Source organism: Haliotis cracherodii, unplaced genomic scaffold (genome assembly GCF_022045235.1).
Source record: "Haliotis cracherodii isolate W230 unplaced genomic scaffold, xgHalCrac1.p SCAF_1, whole genome shotgun sequence".
In the NCBI taxonomy this organism is placed as follows: domain Eukaryota; kingdom Metazoa; phylum Mollusca; class Gastropoda; order Lepetellida; family Haliotidae; genus Haliotis; species Haliotis cracherodii.
Window position 1 is genome coordinate 302,889 of NW_027266264.1, and position 23,555 is coordinate 326,443.

The 23,555-nt window shown below is 42.3% G+C and overlaps 3 protein-coding genes and 2 pseudogenes across 3 annotated transcripts in view; 1 reads left to right on the top strand and 4 right to left on the bottom strand.

Annotated features, from left to right (window-relative positions):
• LOC139470943 (DDB1- and CUL4-associated factor 13-like) overlaps positions 1-3,264 on the bottom strand; it is a 38,780-nt gene extending 35,516 nt beyond the window's left edge. The window contains exon 1 of the mRNA XM_071253270.1: positions 3,141-3,264. Coding sequence (XP_071109371.1) covers positions 3,141-3,210 — 70 coding nt within the window. The 5' untranslated portion in view covers positions 3,211-3,264. The remainder of the gene's footprint in view (positions 1-3,140) is intronic.
• Positions 3,265-5,560: 2,296 nt separating this feature from the next.
• Positions 5,561-6,832, bottom strand: LOC139477104 (uncharacterized; annotated as a pseudogene).
• LOC139470975 (uncharacterized) lies at positions 6,828-7,701 on the bottom strand (annotated as a pseudogene).
• A 1,944-nt stretch (positions 7,702-9,645) lies between these two features.
• LOC139470963 (cholecystokinin receptor-like) lies at positions 9,646-16,385 on the bottom strand. The gene is made up of 2 exons (XM_071253287.1): positions 16,259-16,385; positions 9,646-10,916 (listed from the first exon to the last, which is right to left on the bottom strand). The coding sequence occupies exon 2, from the start codon at positions 10,886-10,888 to the stop codon at positions 9,647-9,649; it is 1,242 nt and encodes a 413-aa protein (XP_071109388.1). The 5' UTR covers positions 10,889-10,916; positions 16,259-16,385; the 3' UTR covers position 9,646.
• Positions 11,473-12,138, top strand: LOC139477302 (FMRFamide neuropeptides-like). The gene has a single exon (XM_071259860.1). The coding sequence runs from the start codon at positions 11,473-11,475 to the stop codon at positions 12,136-12,138; it is 666 nt and encodes a 221-aa protein (XP_071115961.1).
• Positions 16,386-23,555: the final 7,170 nt, after the last annotated feature.

Consider the following 23,555-nt stretch of genomic DNA (forward strand, 5'->3'; position numbering starts at 1 on the left):
GGCGATGTACATCCACGAATAAACATTGATGTTTATGACCAGACCATGTACATCCACGAACAAAACACTGACGTTTATGACCAGACCATGTACATCCACGTATAAACACTGACGTTAACGATCAGACCATGTACATCAACGAATAAACATTGACGTTTATGACCAGACCATGTACATCAACAAATAAACATTGACGTTAACGACCAGTCCATGTACATCCACAAACAAACATAGATGTTACCGACCAGGCCATGTACATCCACTAACAAACATTGACGTTAACGACCAGGCCATGTACATCCACAAACAAACATAGATGTTACCGACCAGGCCATGTACATCCACTAACAAACATTGACGTTAACGACCAGTCCATGTACATCCACAAACAAACATAGATGTTACCGACCAGGCCATGTACATCCACTAAGAAACATTGACGTTAACGACCAGGCCATGTACATCCACGATTAAACATTGAGGTTAACGACCAGGCCATGTACATCCGCAAATTAACACTGACGTTAACAACCAGACCATGTACATCCACGAATAAACATTGACGTTAATGACCAAACCTTGTACATCCATGAACATACATTGACATTAACAACCAGGCCATGTACATCCACAAATAAACACTGACGTTAATGACCAGACCATGTACATCCACGAATAAACATTGACGTTAACGACCAGACCATGTGCATCCACGAAAAAACATTGACGTTAACAACCAGTCCATGTACATCCACGAACAAACATTGATGTTAGCAACCAGGCCATGTACATCCATGAACAAACATTGGCGTTAACGACCAGACCATGTACATCCATGAACAACGTTGACGTTAACGACCTCACCATGTACATCCACGAATAAACATTGAGGTTAACGACCAGGCCATGTACATCCACAAATAGACATTGACGTTAACGACCAGGCCATGTACATCCACAAATAAACATTGACGTTAACGACCAGACCATGTACATCCACGAATAAACATTGACGTTTATGACCAGACCATGTACATCTAAAAATAGACATTGACGTTAACGACCAGACCATGTACATCCTCGAACAAACATTGATGTTAACGACCAGGCCATGTACATCAACGAATAGACATTGACGTTAACGACCAGACCATGTACATCCACAAATAAACATTGACGTTAACAACCAGACCATGTACATCCCCGAATAAACATTGACGTTAACTACCAGACCATGTGCATCCACGAATAAACATTGATGTTAACGACCAGACCATGTACATCCACAAATAAACATTGATGTTAACAACCAGACCATGTACATCCACGAACAAACATTGACGTTAACAACCAGACCATGTACATCCACGAACAAACATTGATGTTAACGACCAGACCATGTACATCCACGAACAAACACTGACGTTAACGATCAAACCATGAACATGCACATGAAAAGACACTGACGTTAACTTTCGCATTGCTTCTAATGTTCTATCAGTCAGTTGGAAAAACTGTAAACTTGTTCGTTTTCAAATGATAACAAATAATGAAGTAAATTTATCATAATGATCAATAATGCATACATCACGAATTGGATATTTAGACAACAGATACATTATTTCCAGGCATATTCTCACCAGAAAGACATCCTCATCGTGAGGTGAGGTGAAGTGGGATTTAACATCGTGTTTTGTGTTTGCGTGCATGTGAGCGTGTGCATCCATCCGTCCGTCCTGTTTTAAAGTGCTTGCCCTCTAAGATACCATGCTGTAGTTTATGATGGATACTTAAGTCAGACACAGTAGACAAACTTCGAGCTGACCAGTCCTAGTTTTATCCCCTAATGCCAAGCTCCAGGTAGGGTAACAACAAGTACCATCTGTTTGTCATGTTTGTAGCAGTAAGTTAATTTATCTAATGTGTTTACATTATAGTATGTTCCACCAGAGTGCTATGTACACAGTTATTATAGCTAGTTGTTGTACCAGTTATTCCCCTTTGGTTCATTAAACATGGCTATAAACCAGACATGTGCTTTTGACTCACTAGAAAGTTGAACCCCCAAAACAGAAGTTCCAAAAGTCAATAAGACCATTACACTGTTAACATTTTTTAGTATGATGCAGCCCGGGAAATGACCATTCGACCTTCCGCTCCTTGAGATAACGCGTTTCACTACATTGTCACAATGTCAGTTGGGAGTCCACACAATAATGTCATATGGACATAATGGGATAAAGTTATCACAATGTACTTCAACCTTCTAACACACTGATAATTGTTCATGGTAGCCCTCAGAATAATCTTGCAAGGACATAATAAAGCTTGTCGTAAGAGGCTGCGAACGGGATCAATTGGTCAGACTAACTGACTTGGTTGATGCATGTCATCGTATCCCAATTGCGGTGATCGATGCTCATGATGTCAATCACTGCATTGTCTGGTCCAGACTTGGTTATTCGCAGACTGCTGTCAGTCATATAGCTGGAATATTTCTAAGTGTGGTGTTAAACAACAAACATACAAACCAATAGTAACAGTAGTTTGTGTGTTGTCAGTGGCCAGCTGGACCCTACAGCTCTCCGTTGGGCTGTCCCAATGTCTTACCTAATACAGGGGTTGATGTAATTGCTGACCCATTGGCCAGTTAAAATTCAATAGACTTCCCACAATGTCAGTAGACATGGTAGATGGCCCGTCTGGCTAGTAAAAATTTCACCCTTTCTCTGTGTATGTTTAATTTTTTCAGTTTTGCTCGAGAATCAATTAATTTCGATGAGAAAATATTCAAATATATCCCCATCATCTCGGTAGAATGACAAACCCATTCTGTAATGTTGTGTACAACAACAACAACATCCTTATTTGGTCATAAATCGCCAAGATAGGAGGCAAATGGAAGAACAAGATTTAATCTCAGAGTGCGGGAAAAGACGTTTTAGGTGTGAGGAGTTCTAAACTTTTCGAAGTTCCCTTGTAACATATTCGCTATGTAACCTCGGGTTAAGCAGCTTCGCGGCCTCCATCATTATAGTTATGGGCCAGTTAGTTTGTTAACTTTTGAAAGGAGCAAGATGTTTTTAAATCAACTCCTGCATAAGCTTGTCAGGATGACGGATATAACAGACAATACATACCGCGGTGTATATCCCTCTTTGTCTCTCTCAGGTAGTCATCTGGATTTCTACTGAGTAACTTCACTCTCATCTTCAGCTCAGTATTTTGTTCACTTACTACTCAGAACACGCAACACATGGGTGCGGCCATTTTGAAAAGGGGAGTAACTGACTCGGCCTGACAACTCACCGCTAAAACAATATTCTTTTGCCCTACGTCTCACTACTCCAGCAGTGTAACTGCATCTTAACCCTACTCAAATGTATAAACACCGCTGCCCCCTGTCGTGTACAGAGTATGGTTGACAATAAATATATACTTGTCTACCATACTCTGTACGGTGTTAGTTAACGGTGTTAGAACCTACACCGAAACGTCGCTCCTAATATTGTAATAAAGAAGTTGTTCATCCATATATCTTATCCTTACTTAGTACTCCAACTTCTAAATGCCTCTCAAAGACGTTCGACGTCAGTATGTATAATGTATACATGGTATCGTCGAGTAACGCTTAGTCTCTAAAAATACTTAAACAATTAATTCCAATTAAAAATAAAAGGAGTCCCGATGAGATGGGAGATTCAGAACCTGAAGAAAATCCAGACTTGCTTCACCTACTATAGTGCTTTTGCATTACAGAAAGGTCTAGGCAGTAGGGAAAATAATATGGCTCAAATAAGAGGCTATGAGACAGACCAGAGACCATAGAGACCATCTATTATCATGATTATATGGTCTCTGGACAGACAAATTTTATAGTATCGTGGACATGACCAATATAATCTAGGTCCGTGGTGGTATATAGACCATTTTGTGAAGAGTGATCGTGTGTTATATAACAACTACATGCATGTGTCTCAACTATGTGATAATCTTTAGAGGAACCTACGTGTGTTTTGGCTGCGATTTAGTTTTGTGAAAATGATCCGCTTGATTATCAGATGAATGTGAGGGTGGCGGAAGAGATTTTACGTGCGCCTAAGATGGATTGTGTCGCGACGATCTGACATCATAATGTAACAACAGGGGGATGTGGATGTAGCGTTACACACACACACACACACACACACACACACACACACACACACACACACACACACACACACACACATGCAAAGATACATGCAAACTTAGAGAAAATTTCCCTCCGATGATGATGTACGTACAAGCTTTGTCGCCAGCTAAACAACTGGGAGGCAATATTTGTTTTACGCATTTTTGAACTCTGGTTACCCATCTATGAAGATTTCGACAAAGGGCGCATGTCAATTAATTTCTCCAGTCTATATAAGAGACAAAAAGAACAACGGAAGCTCATGGGATGTCGTTATAGTTTAATAGTTAGAGTTATATAATAATTAAAAAGGTATCCCTGCAGTGAAAGCATTTTCGGATTTCGGATTGCGTGGACAATACGATTGCTACTCACTTGTTGTCATCCATGTTTTCTGGTATAACCCTACACTTGTGTACTAGTCGTCATTCACTTGATGCTCAGTTAATGAATATATTACTGGTATAATTAGTGGTAGCACCACTCAGATTACCTGATAAAGGTTCCCATTTGGCATTTCGTGTGTCTAAGTCCAGGTTTGAAGTGAGGGGAAATGTTATTTTTTTGTAAATCATTCCTCTCCATCAAAGGATCAACAGAAAATACGTTGACTGATTAATCACTGTTATCTTGCACAGTTGATTTGTCAAAAGTAAGTGTTTACATGTGTTAGGTTTACTAAAGCAAAGGGAATACACTCATATCATGGCGTGAAGTGCCGATGTAAAAACAAGATACTTTATTCAAAGGGTTAACCGACAATACGTTGATTGATTGCTCAATGTTAGCTAACTAAGTAGATTTTTTTAAGAACCGTGGACATTATGAAAATAGTTGTCACGTGGGCTTTCTCAGCTGACATTTGAGACTTGACACCTATGTGAAACAACTGAAACAAACAAAGTGATCAGTTGAGAAACAAACACAGGTTATAATATCCCGAAACGATATTTTAATATATTTGATTGTTACAGAGACACGTGACATCGAATAAGTTTCTTTGTACAGCTGCAGACGCGTGCGATATTGATCCTTTAAGTGGATATTCACGGATACATTCCTCAAGCAAGGAAGCTGCCTAAAATTATACATATAACTTTGGTAGGTTGTAAGTATGATGTTTGCATTTTGTTTTCATTCATTTGCTGTAGCATTGAACAGAATCATTTTTGTTCCTCTACGTCTTGGTTGGGAAGTTCTTCGACGTTGTTTTGTAAGCGTGTATATGTTATAGTCAATGTGTAAAATGTGATTCACGCAGGAAATTTATAAAATGTCTAAATATTTCAGTCATTTTACAAATTAAAAATCTGTTCATTCAAATAACAGATTGACTAAAAATGATTAAGACGGCCAAACGGGCTAAAACACACCACAAAAGATTAATTATGCTAGGATTACAAGCCAAACAATATAGACATGTACTTTTAATCCCAACATTTTCAGACACTTGGTGATGATTTGAAATATATGATGGCTAGATCTAGACACTGATGGAATTGTGGACTGGGTAGATCAAGATTCCAATGGAAGTGTTGACTGGGTAGATCTAGACACTGATGGAAGTGTGGACTGGGTAGATCTAGACACTGATGGAAGTATTGACTGGGTAGATCTAGACACTGATGGAAGTATTGACTGTGTAGATCTAGACACTGATGGAAGTGTGGACAGGGTAGACCTAGACACTGATGGACGTGTGGACTGGGTAGATCTAGACACTGATGGAAGTGTGTACTGGGTAGATCTAGACACTGATGGAAGTGTGTACTGGGTAGATCTAGACACTGATGGAAGTGTGTACTGGGTAGATCTAGACACTGATGGAAGTGTGGACTGGGTAGATCTAGACACTGATGGAAGTATTGACTGTGTAGATGTAGACACTGATGGAAGTTTTGACTGGGTAGATCTAGCCTCTGACGGAAGTGTGGCTGGGTAAATCTAGACACTAATGGAAGTATTGACTGGGTAGATCTAGACACTGATGGAAGTGTGTACTGGGTAGATCTAGACATTGATGGAAGTATTGACTGTGTAGATCTAGACACTGATGGAAGTTTTGACTCGGTAGATCTAGCCTCTGATGGAAGTGTGGCTGGGTAGATCTAGACACTAATGGAAGTATTGACTGGGTAGATCTAGACACTGATGGAAGTGTGTACTGGGTAGATCTAGACACTGATGGAAGTATTGACTGTGTAGATGTAGACACTGATGGAAGTTTTGACTCGGTAGATCTAGCCTCTGATGGAAGTATGGCTGGGTAGATCTAGACACTAATGGAAGTATTGACTGGGTAGATCTAGACACTGATGGAAGTGTGGACTGGGTAGATCTAGACATTGATGGAAGTGTGGCTGGGTAGATCTAGACACTGATGGAAGTTTTGACTCGGTAGATCTAGCCTCTGATGGAAGTGTGGCTGGGTAGATCTAGACACTAATGGAAGTATTGACTGGGTAGATCTAGACACTGATGGAAGTGTGTACTGGGTAGATCTAGACACTGATGGAAGTGTGGACTGGGTAGATCTAGACATTGATGGAAGTGTGGCTGGGTAGATCTAGACACTGATGGAAGTATAGACTGGGTAGATCTAGACACTAATGGAGGTATTGACTGGGTAGATCTACACTCTGATGGAAGTGTGGCTGGGTAGATCTAGACACTGATGGAAGTGTGGCTGGGTAGATCTAGACAGTGATGGAAGTATTGACTGGATAGATCTACACTCTGATGGAAGTGTGGCTGGGTAGATCTAGACACTGATGGAAGTATAGACTAGGTAGATCTAGACACTAATGGAGGTATTGACTGGGTAGATCTACACTCTGATGGAAGTGTGGCTGGGTAGATCTAGACAGTGATGGAAGTTTTGACTGGGTAGATCTACACTCTGATGGAAGTGTGTACTGGGTAGATCTAGACAGTGATGGAAGTTTTGACTGGGTAGATCTACACTCTGATGGAAGTGTGTACTGGGTAGATCTAGACACTGATGGAAGTGTGGACTGGGTAGATCTAGACACTGATGGGTGTGTGGACTGAGTAGATCTAGACACTGATGGAAGTATAGACTGGGTAGATCTTTCGTCTGTAACATGTCCGTCTGTCCGTAACACATGTCTGTCTGTAAAACGTATGTCTGTAGCATGTCCCTCTGTATCACGTCCGTCTGAAACACGTCTGTTACATGTCCGTCTGTCCTTAACACAAATCTCTGTAAAACGTCCGTCTGTAACATGCCCGTCTGTAACACATCTGACTATGACATGTCCGTCTGTGTGAAAAACATATGTCTGTCTGTAACACATCTCTCTGTAGCACGTCTGTAACATGTCTGTTTGTAACACGTCCGTCTGTAACATGTTCGTCTGTCTGTAACACATGTCTGTTTGTAACACGTCCGTCTTTAACATGTAACATGAACAACAAGAACCTGTTCTCATCCGACAAGTGGATCCTACATGGCCTTAAGTTAATGCCACGTTTCACCATGCACCATGCCAAACGGTCCCTGCGATGACGATCTGAGCGTATGGGTCACTTAATCGCCCTCCCTCACCTCAAACCTGCTGTTCTGAGTCGATTTCTCAATGTCAGAGATGACAATCGGTTAGAACTGCAAGTAAACATGTATATGTTAGCTTTCGGCAACTGTTTTTATTTCATCATGAATGAGTTTACCAATTAAATCCACGATGGCGCGATGTTTTCAGAGAGACTTTCTTCTTGGTGTGTATTTCAGAGAGTCATTCCAACAATGAAAAGTGATTCCGTCTTTTGGCGATTAAAACATTAATAATATTATAGCATTGATCACGAGTTCATATATTAACATGCCCAGCACAGATAAATAACACTATTTTCATCGACGATGAGATTCATTGTAATGACATCATTCAGCGCTGCTTTCGCTGCAAGGCACATCCAGTGTGTGTTGATGCTGTCGCTGTCGGAGCAAACTAGAATCTTTCCCGACAACCAAGGAAGCAGTTCTCAGTGATGGTTGGCTATCTCGAAGTGGGGTAACAGTTAGGGAATCTATGCTTAGTGGTCATTGGCTACCTCGGAGTGGGGTAACAGTTAAGGGGGTCTATGCTTAGTGGTGATTGGCTACCTCGAAGTGGGGTAACAGTTAGGGAATCTATGCTTAGTGGTGATTGGCTATCTCGGAGTGGGGTAACAGTTAAGGGGGTCTATGCTTAGTGGTGATTGGCTACCTGGAAGTGGGGTAACAGTTAGGGAATCTATGCTTAGTGGTGATTGGCTACCTCGGAGTGGGGTAACAGTTAAGGGGGTCTATGCTTAGTGGTGATTGGCTACCTGGAAGTGGGGTAACAGTTAGGGAATCTATGCTTAGTGGTGATTGGCTACCTCGGAGTGGGGTAACAGTTAGGGGGGTCTATGCTTAGTGGTGACTGGCTACCTCGGAGTGGGGTAACAGTTAGGGAATCTATGCTTAGTGGTCATTGGCTACCTCAGAGTGGGGTAACAGTTTGGGAATCTATGCTTAGTGGTGATTGGCTATCTCGGAGTGAGGTAACAGTTAAGGGGGTCTATGCTTAGTGGTGATTGGCTACCTCGAAGTGGGGTAACAGTTAGGGAATCTATGCTTAGTGGTGATTGGCTATCTCGGAGTGGGGTAACAGTTAAGGGGGTCTATGCTTAGTGGTGATTGGCTACCTGGAAGTGGGGTAACAGTTAGGGACTCTATGCTCAGTGGTTATTGGCTACCTCGAAGTGGGGTAACAGTTAGGGAATCTATGCTTAGTGGTGATTGGCTACCTCGGAGTGGGGTAACAGTGGGGTAACAGTTAGGAGGGTCTATGCTCAGTGGTGATTGGCTACCTCGAAGTGGGGTAACAGTTAGGGAATCTATGCTTAGTGGTCATTGGCTACCTCGGAGTGGGGGTAACAGTTAGGGGGGTCTATGCTTAGTGGTGATTGGCTACCTCGAAGTGGGGTAACAGTTAGTGAATCTATGCTTAGTGGTGATTGGCTACCTCGGAGTGGGGTAACAGTTTGGGGGGTCTATGCTCAGTGGTGATTGGCTACCTCGAAGTGGGGTAACAGTTAGGGGGGTCAATGCTCAGTGGTTATTGGCTACCTCGGAGTGGGGTAACAGTGAATCTATGCTTAGTGGTGATTGGCTACCTCGGAGTGGGGTAACAGTTTGGGGGGTCTATGCTCAGTGGTGATTGGCTACTTCGGAGTGGGGTAAGAGTTAGGGGGTCTATGGTCTATGCTTAGTGGTGATTGGCTACCTCGGAGTGGGGTAACAGTTTGGGGGGTCTATGCTGCTATGGAGTCTATGAGGTCAATGCTGCATAGTGGTTGGCTACCTCGGAGCGAGAAAACAGTTATTTTTTTCTTGTTTAACATTGTGATAAGCCTGAAAATCAATGGATATCTTGCAATAATCTCCTGAACACTGAGTATTAATGGCTTGTAATCACAGCAAGTCTGTCACAGAATAGACTGCGTATTGTCCGTATGCTCCACCTTAATTTCAACATTGCTTTCTGGCTTCTTCCAACACGGGCAGAATATGGGCCGGCACTCGCGCCGGAACCTGGAGTTACAGAAGCTGTAGATCACAGGGTTAGCAGCGTTACTCAGCAGGTAGGAGCGCACGAATATGTTGAACACTATAATCTCCGAGGTGTCAGTCAAATTCGACAGAAACATTTCCCGCACTGCTCCCCGAATCAAAGCAGTGATGAAGAAAGGCAAAAAACTCAGCATAAAGATGATTGTGATGATGAAGAGCATGAGCGTGGACTTGGCCGGCTTGTAGGCAGTCTTCCTCTTGTGGAGGTCTTTCAGTAAGGCTTGGGCCAGCTTCACTGCGTGTTGGTTAGCTCGGGGGGAGGGGGGCTTTAACTGATTGTCACCTGCGGTAACTGCAAGGGTGTTATCTAGCACATTGTCTTCACTATATTCAGGGCTGTCCACATACCCCGATATCCGTCTATGAACAGGGCTGCTTCGGATGCGTTCGTCCTGTCGTTGCCTTAATAACCTGATCTGCCTTGCGATTTTCGCATAAAGGGAGATAATTGCTATTGCAATAGCCAGAAAGCTCACAAAAAATATTGAATAGAATATGAGCGGGTACCAGGTGTTTTCGTATTCGTCTTGTATCAGGCAGGTGGTACCATTGTGTGTGTCGCCAACACGGAGAGTTTTATTTCCGTATAGAATCAAAGACGGCCATGACATGCTCAGTGATAGAATAACTGCCACCATGCACATTCTCCTCGCCGATACTCTGGTGAAACAGACTTTCAGAGGTCTGCACACCTTACAGTATCTGTCCACAGCGATAGCTAATAATATCAGTGACGTCGAACCATTCAGTGTGTAGGTTATAAAGCGCGACATCTTGCACCAAATGGGCGCATTAAACGACACGATCTTGAACATGACCACCATCTCTGTTGGTGCACAGATTAAGCAGTTTGCAAGGTCAAGGACGGCGAGGACCAATATGAACTGTTTAGTGACTGTCAGACGCAGCCTGTAGCCGTAGACGTAGCAGACAACGATGTTCCCAACCGTCCCCGTCACAATAATCAGTCCGACGTACAACAACGCCGGCCAGAGGGCTAGGTTCCTCTCCTCGTCGGTAGAAGGGACGTCCTGCACCACGTTGACATCTCCGTCCACCTGGAAGCCATATGTCTCGTAGCGCCGTGTTGTGTTCATTGGCGGAAACTGTTACAACAAGCGGCTTCTGGAAACATCAGGACATTTGGGTTAGTAAAGTTAAAGTTTTGTTTGTTTTGTTGTTTAACGCTGCACTCACCAATCTCAAATAATTGAGTCTGTACCAGACAATCCAGTGCTTGATATCATGATCCATACAACTGGGATATGGTGACATGTATCAACCAAGTCAGCGAGCCTGACCACCCAATCCCGTTAGTCGCCTCTTACGGCAGGTATGTGGTGCTGAAGATCTATTCTACCCCGGATCTTTACGGGTCCTAAAGTTAAATGCCTGATACGAACATTCACAAACAGTTAAGAGTTGAAAACAAAAAAATGCCTATCTGCAATTCGTCACAACCTTTCACAATTGTTAAAACATGGATGTATGTCTATACGGGATAAACAATTTTCGAACTTTGAAAGTTTTCTATTAGATTTAGTTGTACTTGAAACGTACTTCACTGAACTAGTTACAGTTCATATGTACTTGTCGCGTCGGCCTGGCTGACCTGATGTGTGTTGTTCGCGTCGGTCTCGCTGACCTGATGCGTGTTGGTCGCGTCGGTCTGGCTAACCTAATGCGTGTTGGTCGCGTCGGTCTCGCTGACCTAATGTGTGTTGGTCCCGTCGGTCTCGCTGACCTGATGTGTGTTGGTCGCGTCGGTCTGGCTGACCTGATGTGTGTTGGTCGCGTCGGTCTGGCTGACCTAATGTGTGTTGTTCCCGTCGGTCTGGCTGACCTGATGTGTGCTGGTCCCGTCGGTCTGGCTGACCTAATGCGTGTTGGTCGCGTCGGTCTCGCTGACCTAATGTGTGTTGGTCGCGTCGGTCTCGCTGACCTGATGCGTGTTGTTCGCGTCGGTCTGGCTGACCTGATGCGTGTTGGTCGCGTCGGTCTGGCTGACCTGATGTGTGTTGGTCCCGTCGGTCTGGCTGACCTAATGTGTGTTGGTCGCGTCGGTCTGGCTGACCTGATGTGTGTTGGTCCCGTCGGTCTGGCTGACCTGATGCGTGTTGGTCCCGTCGGTCTCGCTGACCTGATGTGTGTTGTTCCCGTCGGTCTGGCAGACCTGATGCGTGTTGGTCCCGTCGGTCTGGCTGACCTGATGTGTGTTGGTCCCGTCGGTCTGGCTGACCTGATGCGTGTTGGTCCCGTCGGTCTGGCTGACCTGATGTGTGTTGTTCCCGTCGGTCTTGCGTGTGTCCGTGTTTTGTCTTTGTATCTGACCCGTGATCCAGGGTAGAATAAGTCCTCAGCAACCCATGCTTGTCGTAAAAGGGGACTAACGGGATTGAGTGGTCAGGCTGGCTAACTTGGTTAATGCATGTCACCGTATCCCAATTGCGTGGATCGATGCTTATGATGTCAATCACTGGATTGTCTGGTCCAGACTCGATTATTTACAGACTCCCGTCATATAGCTGGAATATTGCTGAGTGCGGCGTTCAACAACAAATGAACAAACAAATAAATAAATCTCTGTATCTTCTCTGGACAAGCGTTCGGTGTCTCAGTGTGTAGTGTTGTATTTAGTGTGTATATTGACATTGTTGTGTGGAGTGTTGTTTATACTGGCAGTGTGGTCTTCATCGTTGTGTGCCTTGACAGTGTTGTATTGTCATCTTGTGTGCATTGCCATCTTTGAATGAGATGACATTGTTGTGTATTGACAGCGTCGTGGGTATTGATAGTGTGTGTACTGACAGTGTTGTGTATACTGATGATGTGTGTACTGACAGTGGTGTGTATACTGATGATGTGTGTACTGACAGTGTTGTGTATACCGATGATGTGTGTACTGACAGTGGTGTGTATACTGATGATGTGTGTACTGACAGTGGTGTGTATACTGATGATGTGTGTACTGACAGTGGTGTGTTTACTGATGATGTGTGTACTGACAGTGGTGTGTATACTGATGATGTGTGTACTGACAGTGTTGTGTATACTGATGATGTGTCTACTAACAGTGTTGTGTATACTGATGATGTGTGTACTGACAGTATTGTGTATACTGATGATGTGTGTACTGACAGTGTTGTGTATACTGATGATGTGTGTACTGACAGTGTTGTGTATACTGATGATGTGTGTACTGACAGTGTTGTGTATACTGATGATGTGTGTACTGACAGTGTTGTGTATACTGATGATGTGTGTACTGACAGTGTTGTGTTTACTGATGATGTTTGTACTGACAGTGTTGTGTATACTGATGATGTGTGTACTGACAGTGTTGTGTTTACTGATGATGTGTGTACTGACAGTGTTGTGTTTACTGATGATGTGTGTACTGACAGTGTTGTGTTTACTGATGATGTGTGTACTGACAGTGTTGTGTATACTGATGATGTGTGTACTGACAGTGTTGTGTTTACTGATGATGTGTGTACTGACAGTGTTGTGTTTACTGATGATGTGTGTACTGACAGTGTTGTGTATACTGATGATGTGTGTACTGACAGTGTTGTGTTTACTGATGATGTGTGTACTGACAGTGTTTTGTATACTGATGATGTGTGTACTGACAGTGTTGTGTATACTGATGATGTGTGTAATGACAGTGTTGTGTATACTGATGATGTGTGTACTGACAGTGTTGTGTTTACTGATGATGTGTGTACTGACAGTGTCGTGTATACTGATGATGTGTGTACTGACAGTGTTGTGTATACTGGTGATGTGTGTACTGACAGTGTTGTGTATACTGATGATGTGATTACTGACAGTGTTGTGTATACTGATGATGTGTGTACTGACAGTGTTGTGTTTACTGATGATGTGTGTACTGACAGTGTTGTGTATACTGATGATGTGTGTACTGACAGTGTTGTGTATACTGATGATGTGTGTACTAAGTAGAGTGTTGAACCATGGCTAACGCTGGACACAGGGACAGTTGGTGTGTGCTGTCTGTAGCATTTGTCTATGTCTATTTGTCTGAATGGCATGATAATAGGTTCTTGTGATTACACCGTGTGTTGTGATTGCCACATCTCGCCAACATCGTCCTATTCTTTCCTGTTGTGAGATTAGTGAGCCGCATTCCATGGGTCCTGTGCACACTTCTATTGTTGTTTACGCCGTACACACATCTCTCCACCGTTCATTACCGACGCTGAAAACCGCCTGTTCAGTGAAGGGTGTTGTGCCATCCATGCATGCAGCGACCGACCGACCCACGTGACCGCGACTATCACGAAGTTCTGTCACAGCAAAAGCGATGTCGGCCCAAGTAACGTCACGTGTCACCACCAAGTTCTGTCACAGCACAAGCGATGTCGGCCCAGGTAACGTCACGTGTCACCACGAAGTTCTGACACAACACAAGCGTTGTCGGCCCAAGTAACGTCACTTGTCACCACAAAGTTCTGTCACAACACAAGGGATGTCGGCCCAAGTAACGTTACGTGTCACCACCAAGTTCTGTCACAACACAAGCGATGTCGGCCCAAGTAACGTCACGTGTCACCACCAAGTTCTGTCACAACACAAGCGATGTCGGCCCAAGTAACGTCACGTGTCACCACCAAGTTCTGTCACAGCACAAGCGATGTCGGCCCAAGTAACGTCACGTGTCACCACGAAAATCTGTCACAGCACAAGCGATATCGGCCCAAGTAACATCACGTGTCACCACGAAGTTCTGTCACAACACAAGCGATGTCGGCCCAAGTAACGTCACGTGTCACCACCAAGTTCTGTCACAACACAAGCGATGTCGGCCCAAGTAACGTCACGTGCCACCACCAAGTTCTGTCACAGCACAAGCGATGTCGGCCCAAGAAACGTCACGTGTCACTACCAAGTTCTGTCACAACACAAGCGATGTCGGCCCAAGTAACGTCACGTGTCGCCCCGAAGTTCTGTCACAACACAAGCGATGTCGGCCCAAGTAACGTCACGTGTCACCAACAAGTTCTGTCACAGCACAAGCGATGTCGGCCCAAGTAACGTCACGTGTCACCACCGAGTTCTGTCACAGCACAAGCGATGTCGGCCCAAGTAACGTCACGTGTCACCTCGAGGTTCAGGAGCGTTTATGATCCAAGAAACAAACATCAGTTTGATCTTTGGTTTCGTCACAGTGTGTGTAATGTACATATCTCCACCGGGAGGTTTCGTACTCTACTTTACGAGACACAACTACTTATCATAAGACCCGTGAAGAACCGGGGTAGAACAGATCTTCAGCAACCCATGCCTGCCGTAAAAGGCGGCTATGGTTGTCGTAAGAGGAGACTAACGGGATCGGGTGGTCAGGCGCGCTAACTTGGTTGATGCATGTCATCGTATCCCAATGGCGTGGATCGATGCTCATGCTGACAATCACTGGATTGTCTGGCCCAGACTCGATTATTTACAGACTGCCGTCATATAGCTGGAAGATGTCTTAGTGTGGCGTTAAACGACAAACAAACAAAGAACTGATCATAATCTACCTGTTGAAGCTGACCCCTAGCACAGGATCCCCAGAGAACATATTGTACTTAAATCACCAGCTATTGCCGACGAATTCCATTATATTTTTCGTTGTGAGATATTCAATGAATACAAATGTGTACATGGCTAAGTATTTATGTTGGCAAAATATGCTCTCTTTCCAACGCCATTTTTTACATCCAATTTGAAATATAGCGACAAAACCATTTTCATATCCAATAGAAACCACTGCATAAAGCAGAGTCGAATGTACAATTCCGACTTTGAGCATGTGTTTATGGATTGCTATCAAATAGTGATGATACCAGGTGTTTGCGAAAAGGTGAGCGTATCCTGCCCCGCTGGTGGCAACCGTCACAAACACATGCAAAGGAAAGTCAATTGATCACCTAAGAATAGCGTGGCATCTTTATCTAGGTTTATGTAAGTAATATGCTTCAAAATATGATCTTCGAAATTACAGCCATCTTGCTGCCAATAGTATATGTGAAATACATAATACATTGCTCTTGTACCACCAATTTCGAGTGTGACCAAACAGACCGCACTACCACGTCTGGTACACAACCCGTGGGATGATAGTTGCATTCCGATTACAGATGGCGTATTGATATTTACGACGAGGAAGTAGATAGCAGTGACTGACATAGTCTGTGTGGGGTTGGCGCTGAGTGCTTATGTCTTGTACACCTTTATCAATATAGACTCTGAGGAGATCCCAATCTGCCCGTGGAACACGTACATTATCAAGCCTGACTTCCAACAAGGCGACAAACAGATCCGAATGTTACTCTCATTATGTTAAGCGATAGGGTCACCAGGAGCGTTGTTAACAATAGGTGCCGCGAATGTGTGACCCTTTGTGTCAGACCTTGGCGACTGTTACCTTAGAGGTAGGAAGAAAATGTCGGCGTACTTACCTCCAGTCCTCACGACTATTTTTGTGTCTCCCCTCACAGCCGTGGCGTAATGGCGATATCACACATATACACAGGCCGGCAGGTTGTCAGCTTTACGCAATTCCTTCCCTCATGAGAAGGACTCACGTGAATCATATCCTGAGCGCCGAGCTCACATACCGAAGCTAACTGTTAACCCTTAAAGCGGAACACCAACACTCCACCGACTGGTTTGAATGTTAACCCTACCAATGTCAAGTGCCATGTATGCGAGCCTCAGTGTTCATTGCTTAACTCGTCATCTAAACATAAGATTTACGTTGAAAGTTCGAGTCCGAGAATATGACCACAGCTGATGTTGAACTATCAAGAGGTAGACCCGAATAACAGAAGCTAACCCACAACGTTGAATATAGACAGGACCATATCGGGGTTGATGTCAATATATCTACCCGCTACAGGACCGATGTCAACATCTATCTAACTACTACTACTACTACTACTACTACTACTACTACTACTACTACTACTACTATTTATATTTCTAATGCTACAACAACTACTACTACTACTAATTATATTTCTAATGCTACAACTACTACTACTAATTATATTTCTAATGCTACAACTACTACTACTACTACTAATTATATTTCTAATGCTACAACTACTACTACTACTAATTATATTTCTAATTCTACAACTACCACCACTACTACTACTACTACTAATTATATTTCTAATGCTACAACTACTACTACTACTAATTATATTTCTAATGCTACAACTACTACTAATTATATTTCTAATGCTACAACTACTACTACTACTAATTATATTTCTAATGCTACAACTACTACTACTACTACTACTAATAATAATATTTCTAATGCTACAACTACTACTACTACAACTACTACTACTAATTATATTTTAATGCTACAACTACACCTACGACTACTACTACTACTACAACTACTACTACTACGACTACTACTACTACTACTGCTACTACTACGACTACTACTACTACTACTGCTACTACTACTACGACTACTACAACTACTACTACTACTACTACTAATTATATTTCTAATGCCACAACTACTACTACTAATTATATTTCTAATGCCACAACTACTACTACTAATTATATTTCTAATGCTACAACTACTTCTACTACTAATTATATTTCTAATGCTACAACTACTACTACTAATTATATTTCTAATGCTACAACTACTACTACTACTACTACTTATTATATTTCTAATGCTACAACTACTACTACTAATTATATTTCTAATGCTACAACTACTACTACTACTACTACTAATTATATTTCTAATGCTACATTTACTACTACTACTAATTATATTTATAATGCTACAACTACTACTACGACTGCTACTACTACTGCTACTACTACTACTACTACTACTGCTACTACTACTACTACTAATAATAATAATTATATTTCTAATGCTACAACTACTACTACTGCTACTACTACTACGACTACGACTACTACTACGACTACTACGACTACTACTACTACAAGTACTACTACTGCTACTGCTACTTCTGTTACTACTGCAACTACTACTACAGCTACTACTACTACTACTACTACTACTACTACTACTACTACTGCTACTACTACTACTACTACTACTACTGCTACTACTACTACTAATACTACTACGACTACTACGACAACTACAACTACTACAACTACTACTACTACTACTACAACTACTACTACGACTACTACTGCTACTACAACTACTACGACTACTACTACGACTACTACAACTACTACTACTACTACTACTACTACGACTGCTACAACAACTACTACGACTACTACTACGACTACTACAACTACTACTACTACTACTACTACTACTACTACGACTACTACAACTACGACTAATACTACTGTTACTACAACTACTACGACTACTACAACTACTACTACTACTACTACAACTACTGCTACTACTACAACTACTACTACGACGACTACTACTACTACTACTACTGCTACTACAACTACTTCGACTACTACAACTACTACTACTACTACTACTACTACAACTACTACTAAGACTACTACAACTACTACTACTACTATTACTACTACGACTTCTACAACTACTACTACTACTACAACTACTACTACTGCGATGTTCTCTGTGTTATTTGTATTACTCGTGTAACGTGTTTTCACCGTGTTACTTGCATGAAGCCCAAGGCGTGAAGCATGTATGATATTTTACTAATGCTTTAATTTTTATGCTGATACCTCTGCTCCAAAAACCATAAACAGCCGTTAAAACCACACACGACAGACTAGTTATTCAGAAGACAATTTTGATAAATAGGTAGGTTACGCAGATAATGGAACATAGGTAAACGATGTGTTACCTTACACAATAGAACAGAGGGGAAAAGTAAATTATATGAAATGTCAAACAAAAAATTAATGTTCATAACTTTCGTTTTCAACTACAATAAAAAAAATGTCACACAGCTGACACTGATGCAGGGCTATTGACGAAGGGATGCAGGACTATTGATGAAGTACTATTGATGAAGGGATGAAGGAGTATTGATGCAGGACTATTGATGCAGGACTATTGATGGAGGGATGAAGGAGTATTGATGCAGGACTATTGATGCAGGACTATTGATGAAGGGTGGAGGAACTATTGATGCAGGACTATTGATGAAGTACTATTGATGAAGGGATGAAGGAGTATTGATGCAGGACTATTGATGCAGGACTATTGATGGAGGGATGAAGGAGTATTGATGCAGGACTATTGATGCAGGACTATTGATGAAGGGTGGAGGAACTATTGATGCAGGACTTTTGATGAAGGACTATTAATGAAGGAATGAAGGACTATTGATGAAGGAATGAAGGACTATTGATGAAGAACTATTGATGCATGACTTTTGATGCATGACTATTGATGCATGGCTATTGATGAAGGTCTGTTGATTAAGGGATGAAGGACTATTTCGACTAGCCAATGACCGTGAAAGAAGTGGTCATCGTTTACTTGTAGATGATGTAGGCGACGGTAGATACTGTTTAATCTGTATAAATATCTGAGTAATGTTTGTCAAACTTTCTCAAATTGAACACTACCATGTCCGGAAAAATGAAATTTGATGATTAAAAAACAAAGCAGATGACAGTAAAACCGATCGCCAAAACGCACCATGGCAACGGCCATGGTAACCCGATGCACGTGAGTTCCGTGCAAACTGAAATGCACATGCGTTCCCCCATTTCTTGCACTATAAAAATCCATCCAGATCGGATAACATTCATTCGTTATTGGATTGCGACCACATGCCAAGATTGACAAGAAATCAGCGACACCAAGGCCTTGGACGTTGCAAGCTGGACAAACCGCCCAGCAAGTAGCCAATGCATTTCAAGTCCATATTAGTGCGGACACCATGCGTCGACGATTGACGAGCAGACACCTCCACTGTCACAGGCCACACCGAGGACCAAACCTGACACAATGTCATCGCCTGGACCGTCTTCAGTCGCCAACACAGCACCAGCATTGGCACCACCAGCAGTGGAGAAGTGTCCTCTTCTCAGATGAGAGCCGTTACTGTATCTCGACAGCAGATGGCAGAGAGAGAGAGTCTGGCGTCGCAGTGGGGAACATTATTCGGATGCTTGTGTTGTTGAGAGAGACTCGTGGGGTGGTCCGAACATCATGGTGTGGGGTGGAATTGATCTTGCACAGAGGGTCGACTCTGTGGTCTTCCAGAACATCAGGTCCAGGGAGAGACAATGGTGTCACAGCAGCTCGGTACATTGATCAAGTCTTGGGACCACATACCATACCTCATTTGGCAGGTCGCCACGAGTTTCAGCATGATAACACCCGTGCCCACACTGCGAGAGCAACAAGAGACTTTCTCCAGCAGCATGGCATCAGAACCATGCAGTGGTCTGCCCTCAGTCCCGATTTAAATCCCATTGAGCACCTGTTGGACGAGATTCAAAAACGGCTGAATCACGTCCAACCAAGGCCGACAACTGCACCTGAACTGCGTCAGGCGTTCCTCAGGGTGTGGACTCAAGTGCACTTATATTTTAAAATATTTGATATGAAAATAGTCCAAATTTTGCTCTATGGTTCCGAAGCCTGGGGTCTACACCAGAATGATGAAATGGAAACTATACATACATTGGCATGTAAGCGCCTTTTAGGTGTCAAATCGTCAACACCCAACAACATGGTTCGAGGTGAATGTAGGCGGTATCCATTATATATTTATGCATACAAAATAGTTATTGGTTATTGGATAAGGTTATTGAGTATGTCCGATTGTCGCTTTCCAAAGAAATGTTATTATATGATTGCTTCAGGCAGAAAGTAATGGTAACTTTAATTGGGTCTCAAAATGTAAATCTTTATTGTTCGGTTTGGGTTTTGACTCTGTATGGGAAAACCAGTGTATAAGTCATCCTCATTCGTTTTTGACAGAATTTATGTCGCGTCTGAAATGTAGTTATGAACAGGATTGGCATAGTCTTCTGGTAAAGGGTAGTAAATCTTTCTCTTATTCTCTATTCAAGGTATCGTTTGGTACAGAGTTGTATCTTAGCTGTGTGACCGTCAGTAAATTCACAGTGGCGCTAGCTTGGTTTAGATGTTTTTCGCATCAGCTGTGTGTTGAAACTGGGAGATATGCTGATATCCCACGTAACAGAAGACTATGTTGTGTTTGTAATGCTGGTTATGTGGAGGACGAGTATCATTTTTTGTTAATTTGCTCCGGTTATAATTATAACAAGCTACGCGTGGATCATTTACCACCAAAATTTTATGAATATCCGACCATACAAACATGTATTATCATTATGTCTACAACTGATTGTAAATTAATTGAACGCCTAGCTATCTATATCTATCAAGCCATGTCACTTCGTAGTACATTATTGTCACAACAATAACAGATGTGTACATCACGTCCATTGTAATACAAATGTAACTATGAACCGATGGTCTACACTTACGAAATAAACCGAATTGAATTGAATTGACTCAAGTGCATATGGCCTTCATCCATTCCATGTATCGACGTTGCACGGCAGTCATCAATGCACATGACACATGAGATACTGACTTGTGATGCCATTTTCTCAGAGACTGTGTTGTGTTTCACTTTAAGGACATTTGACATTTTAATTAAAACCTTGATGACCAGTTTTGCCAAGTTTCAGCTTTTTAATATGTCTCAAAGTATGTTTACAGTGTTTGGACAAATAAGGTTTCTCATATATCTATCCATGGTGACGTTTCTTTTGCGGTTCAGTATATATTCACATGCACTGTTCAGTATATATTCACATACACTGTTCAGTATATATTCACATACACTGTTCAGTATATATTCACATACACTGTGCTGAGTGAAAACAATAAATTAATAGTTTGCGTTTGATTGATTTTTTTACAAACATGGGAGACGGGAGGCGTTTATTTTTTACATTTTATTTTTTCCTAATTATCTAAGGCATCTGTGTACAATTGCTGTCGAAGCTGGCGATTCACGTGCATCATGCGTATTCAGTAGGGCGGAGTATTTTATCAAGTAAAGAAAGTGGGAACACACATATTAGCGATATTTCTATTTTTAGGAACTTGGAGGCAATAGAACAATGTAAGGCGGGATGTTTTATAGTCAGGCAGGAGCAGATGAATATATATATTAATTTTGTATGGCCGAAAGTATGGAATATAATTTGACAAGTCGAGATTACAAGAATGCGAGATTTTACATCATGTGCAAATGTTACATTCTTGCGTTGTCGACTTCTGACAAAAAAGCTATTTATCATTTAACTAAAGCATTTATCCATAAAATAAGCTTATGGCGTAAAAACATGTATGTCATACCCCAATGACATAAGTATGCAAATTAGATATGCAAATTAGATAACCGGAAGTGGGATTTTTTCGTCGGTGCACGTGAGTAGGTGTTTACAAACAACATGGATACCTTTGATGTTGGAGACAATGTTTTAATAGATCAAAGGGGAAGTGCTGCAGTGATATCCGTGATATCCGAATTTGAATTTGACTGTGATGAAGGCAGATTATCAAAACTTCCCTGTGGCCAAAGTTTCATCATCGAAACGCCATCGTCGAGCACAAAGCCGAAAGATGCTCAAGGACGATTTGTGGCTGGTGAGGACGGCATGATCGATGGTGTGATCCTAGACAATCAAAACAAAAACACAGCCAAGAAAACTTTGTACGATTTGAAACTGTTCGATAACTTTCTCAAAGTCCAAAATGAATTTCGTCAAATGCACGAAATTCCCCCAAACGAACTAGACACCTTTCTCTGCAAGTTTTTCATTAGTGTTCGAAAAACAAATGGGGAAAATTATGAACCAAACAGTCTCACGGGTTTTCTGAGCAGCATCGAGTGATCACTAAAACGAAGGGGGTATGGCTATTCACTCACGTCATCTTTAGAATTTTCACGATCACGGGAAGTATTAAAGGGGAGAAAAATTGAACTAAAGAAAGAAGGGCGTGGCAACTTACCAAGGAGAGCCGACCCGATTGGTGATGTAGAGATCGAGACCCTGTGGCAGTCCGGATCCATTGGAATCAGTAATCCAATGAGCATAATATACTGTCTATGGCTCTACAACACAATCCATTTCGGGTTAAGAGGTGTCAATGATCACTACAATATGTGTTGGGGGGACATCACATTGCATGTTGATGGAGACGATCACGAATATCTTGAACTGTCCATGAGACAAGAAAAGAATAGGTCCGGTGAGAATCCTCGTGATTGTCGCGACGTTAGGCCCAAAATGTGGGCTAATGTTGCTGATCCCTCTCGGTGCCCTGTGCAGGTGTATAAGTTGTATGCCTCCACGCGTCCACTCGACTTCTGTCGAGATTACGATCCCTTTTACATCGGCACACACACTTTAGGTATGCCTAAACCTGGCGATCAGTGGTTTATCCGCTATCGTATTGGGAAAAACAGACTTTCCTCTCTCATGAAAAACATGTGCGATGCCGCCAGTCTCCAAACATCGAAACGACTCACAAATCATTCTGCGCGCAAACACCTTGTGCAAAAGTTGAATGACAATAATGTTCCGCCAAATAAAAAAATGCAGATAACTGGCCACAAAAACATCCATTCTGTGAACAATTACTGCCACATTAATCCTGACCAGCACAAGCAAATATCCAACATCATTTCACGAAACACTCCATCCCACACTGTGACATCCCAGCTTGTT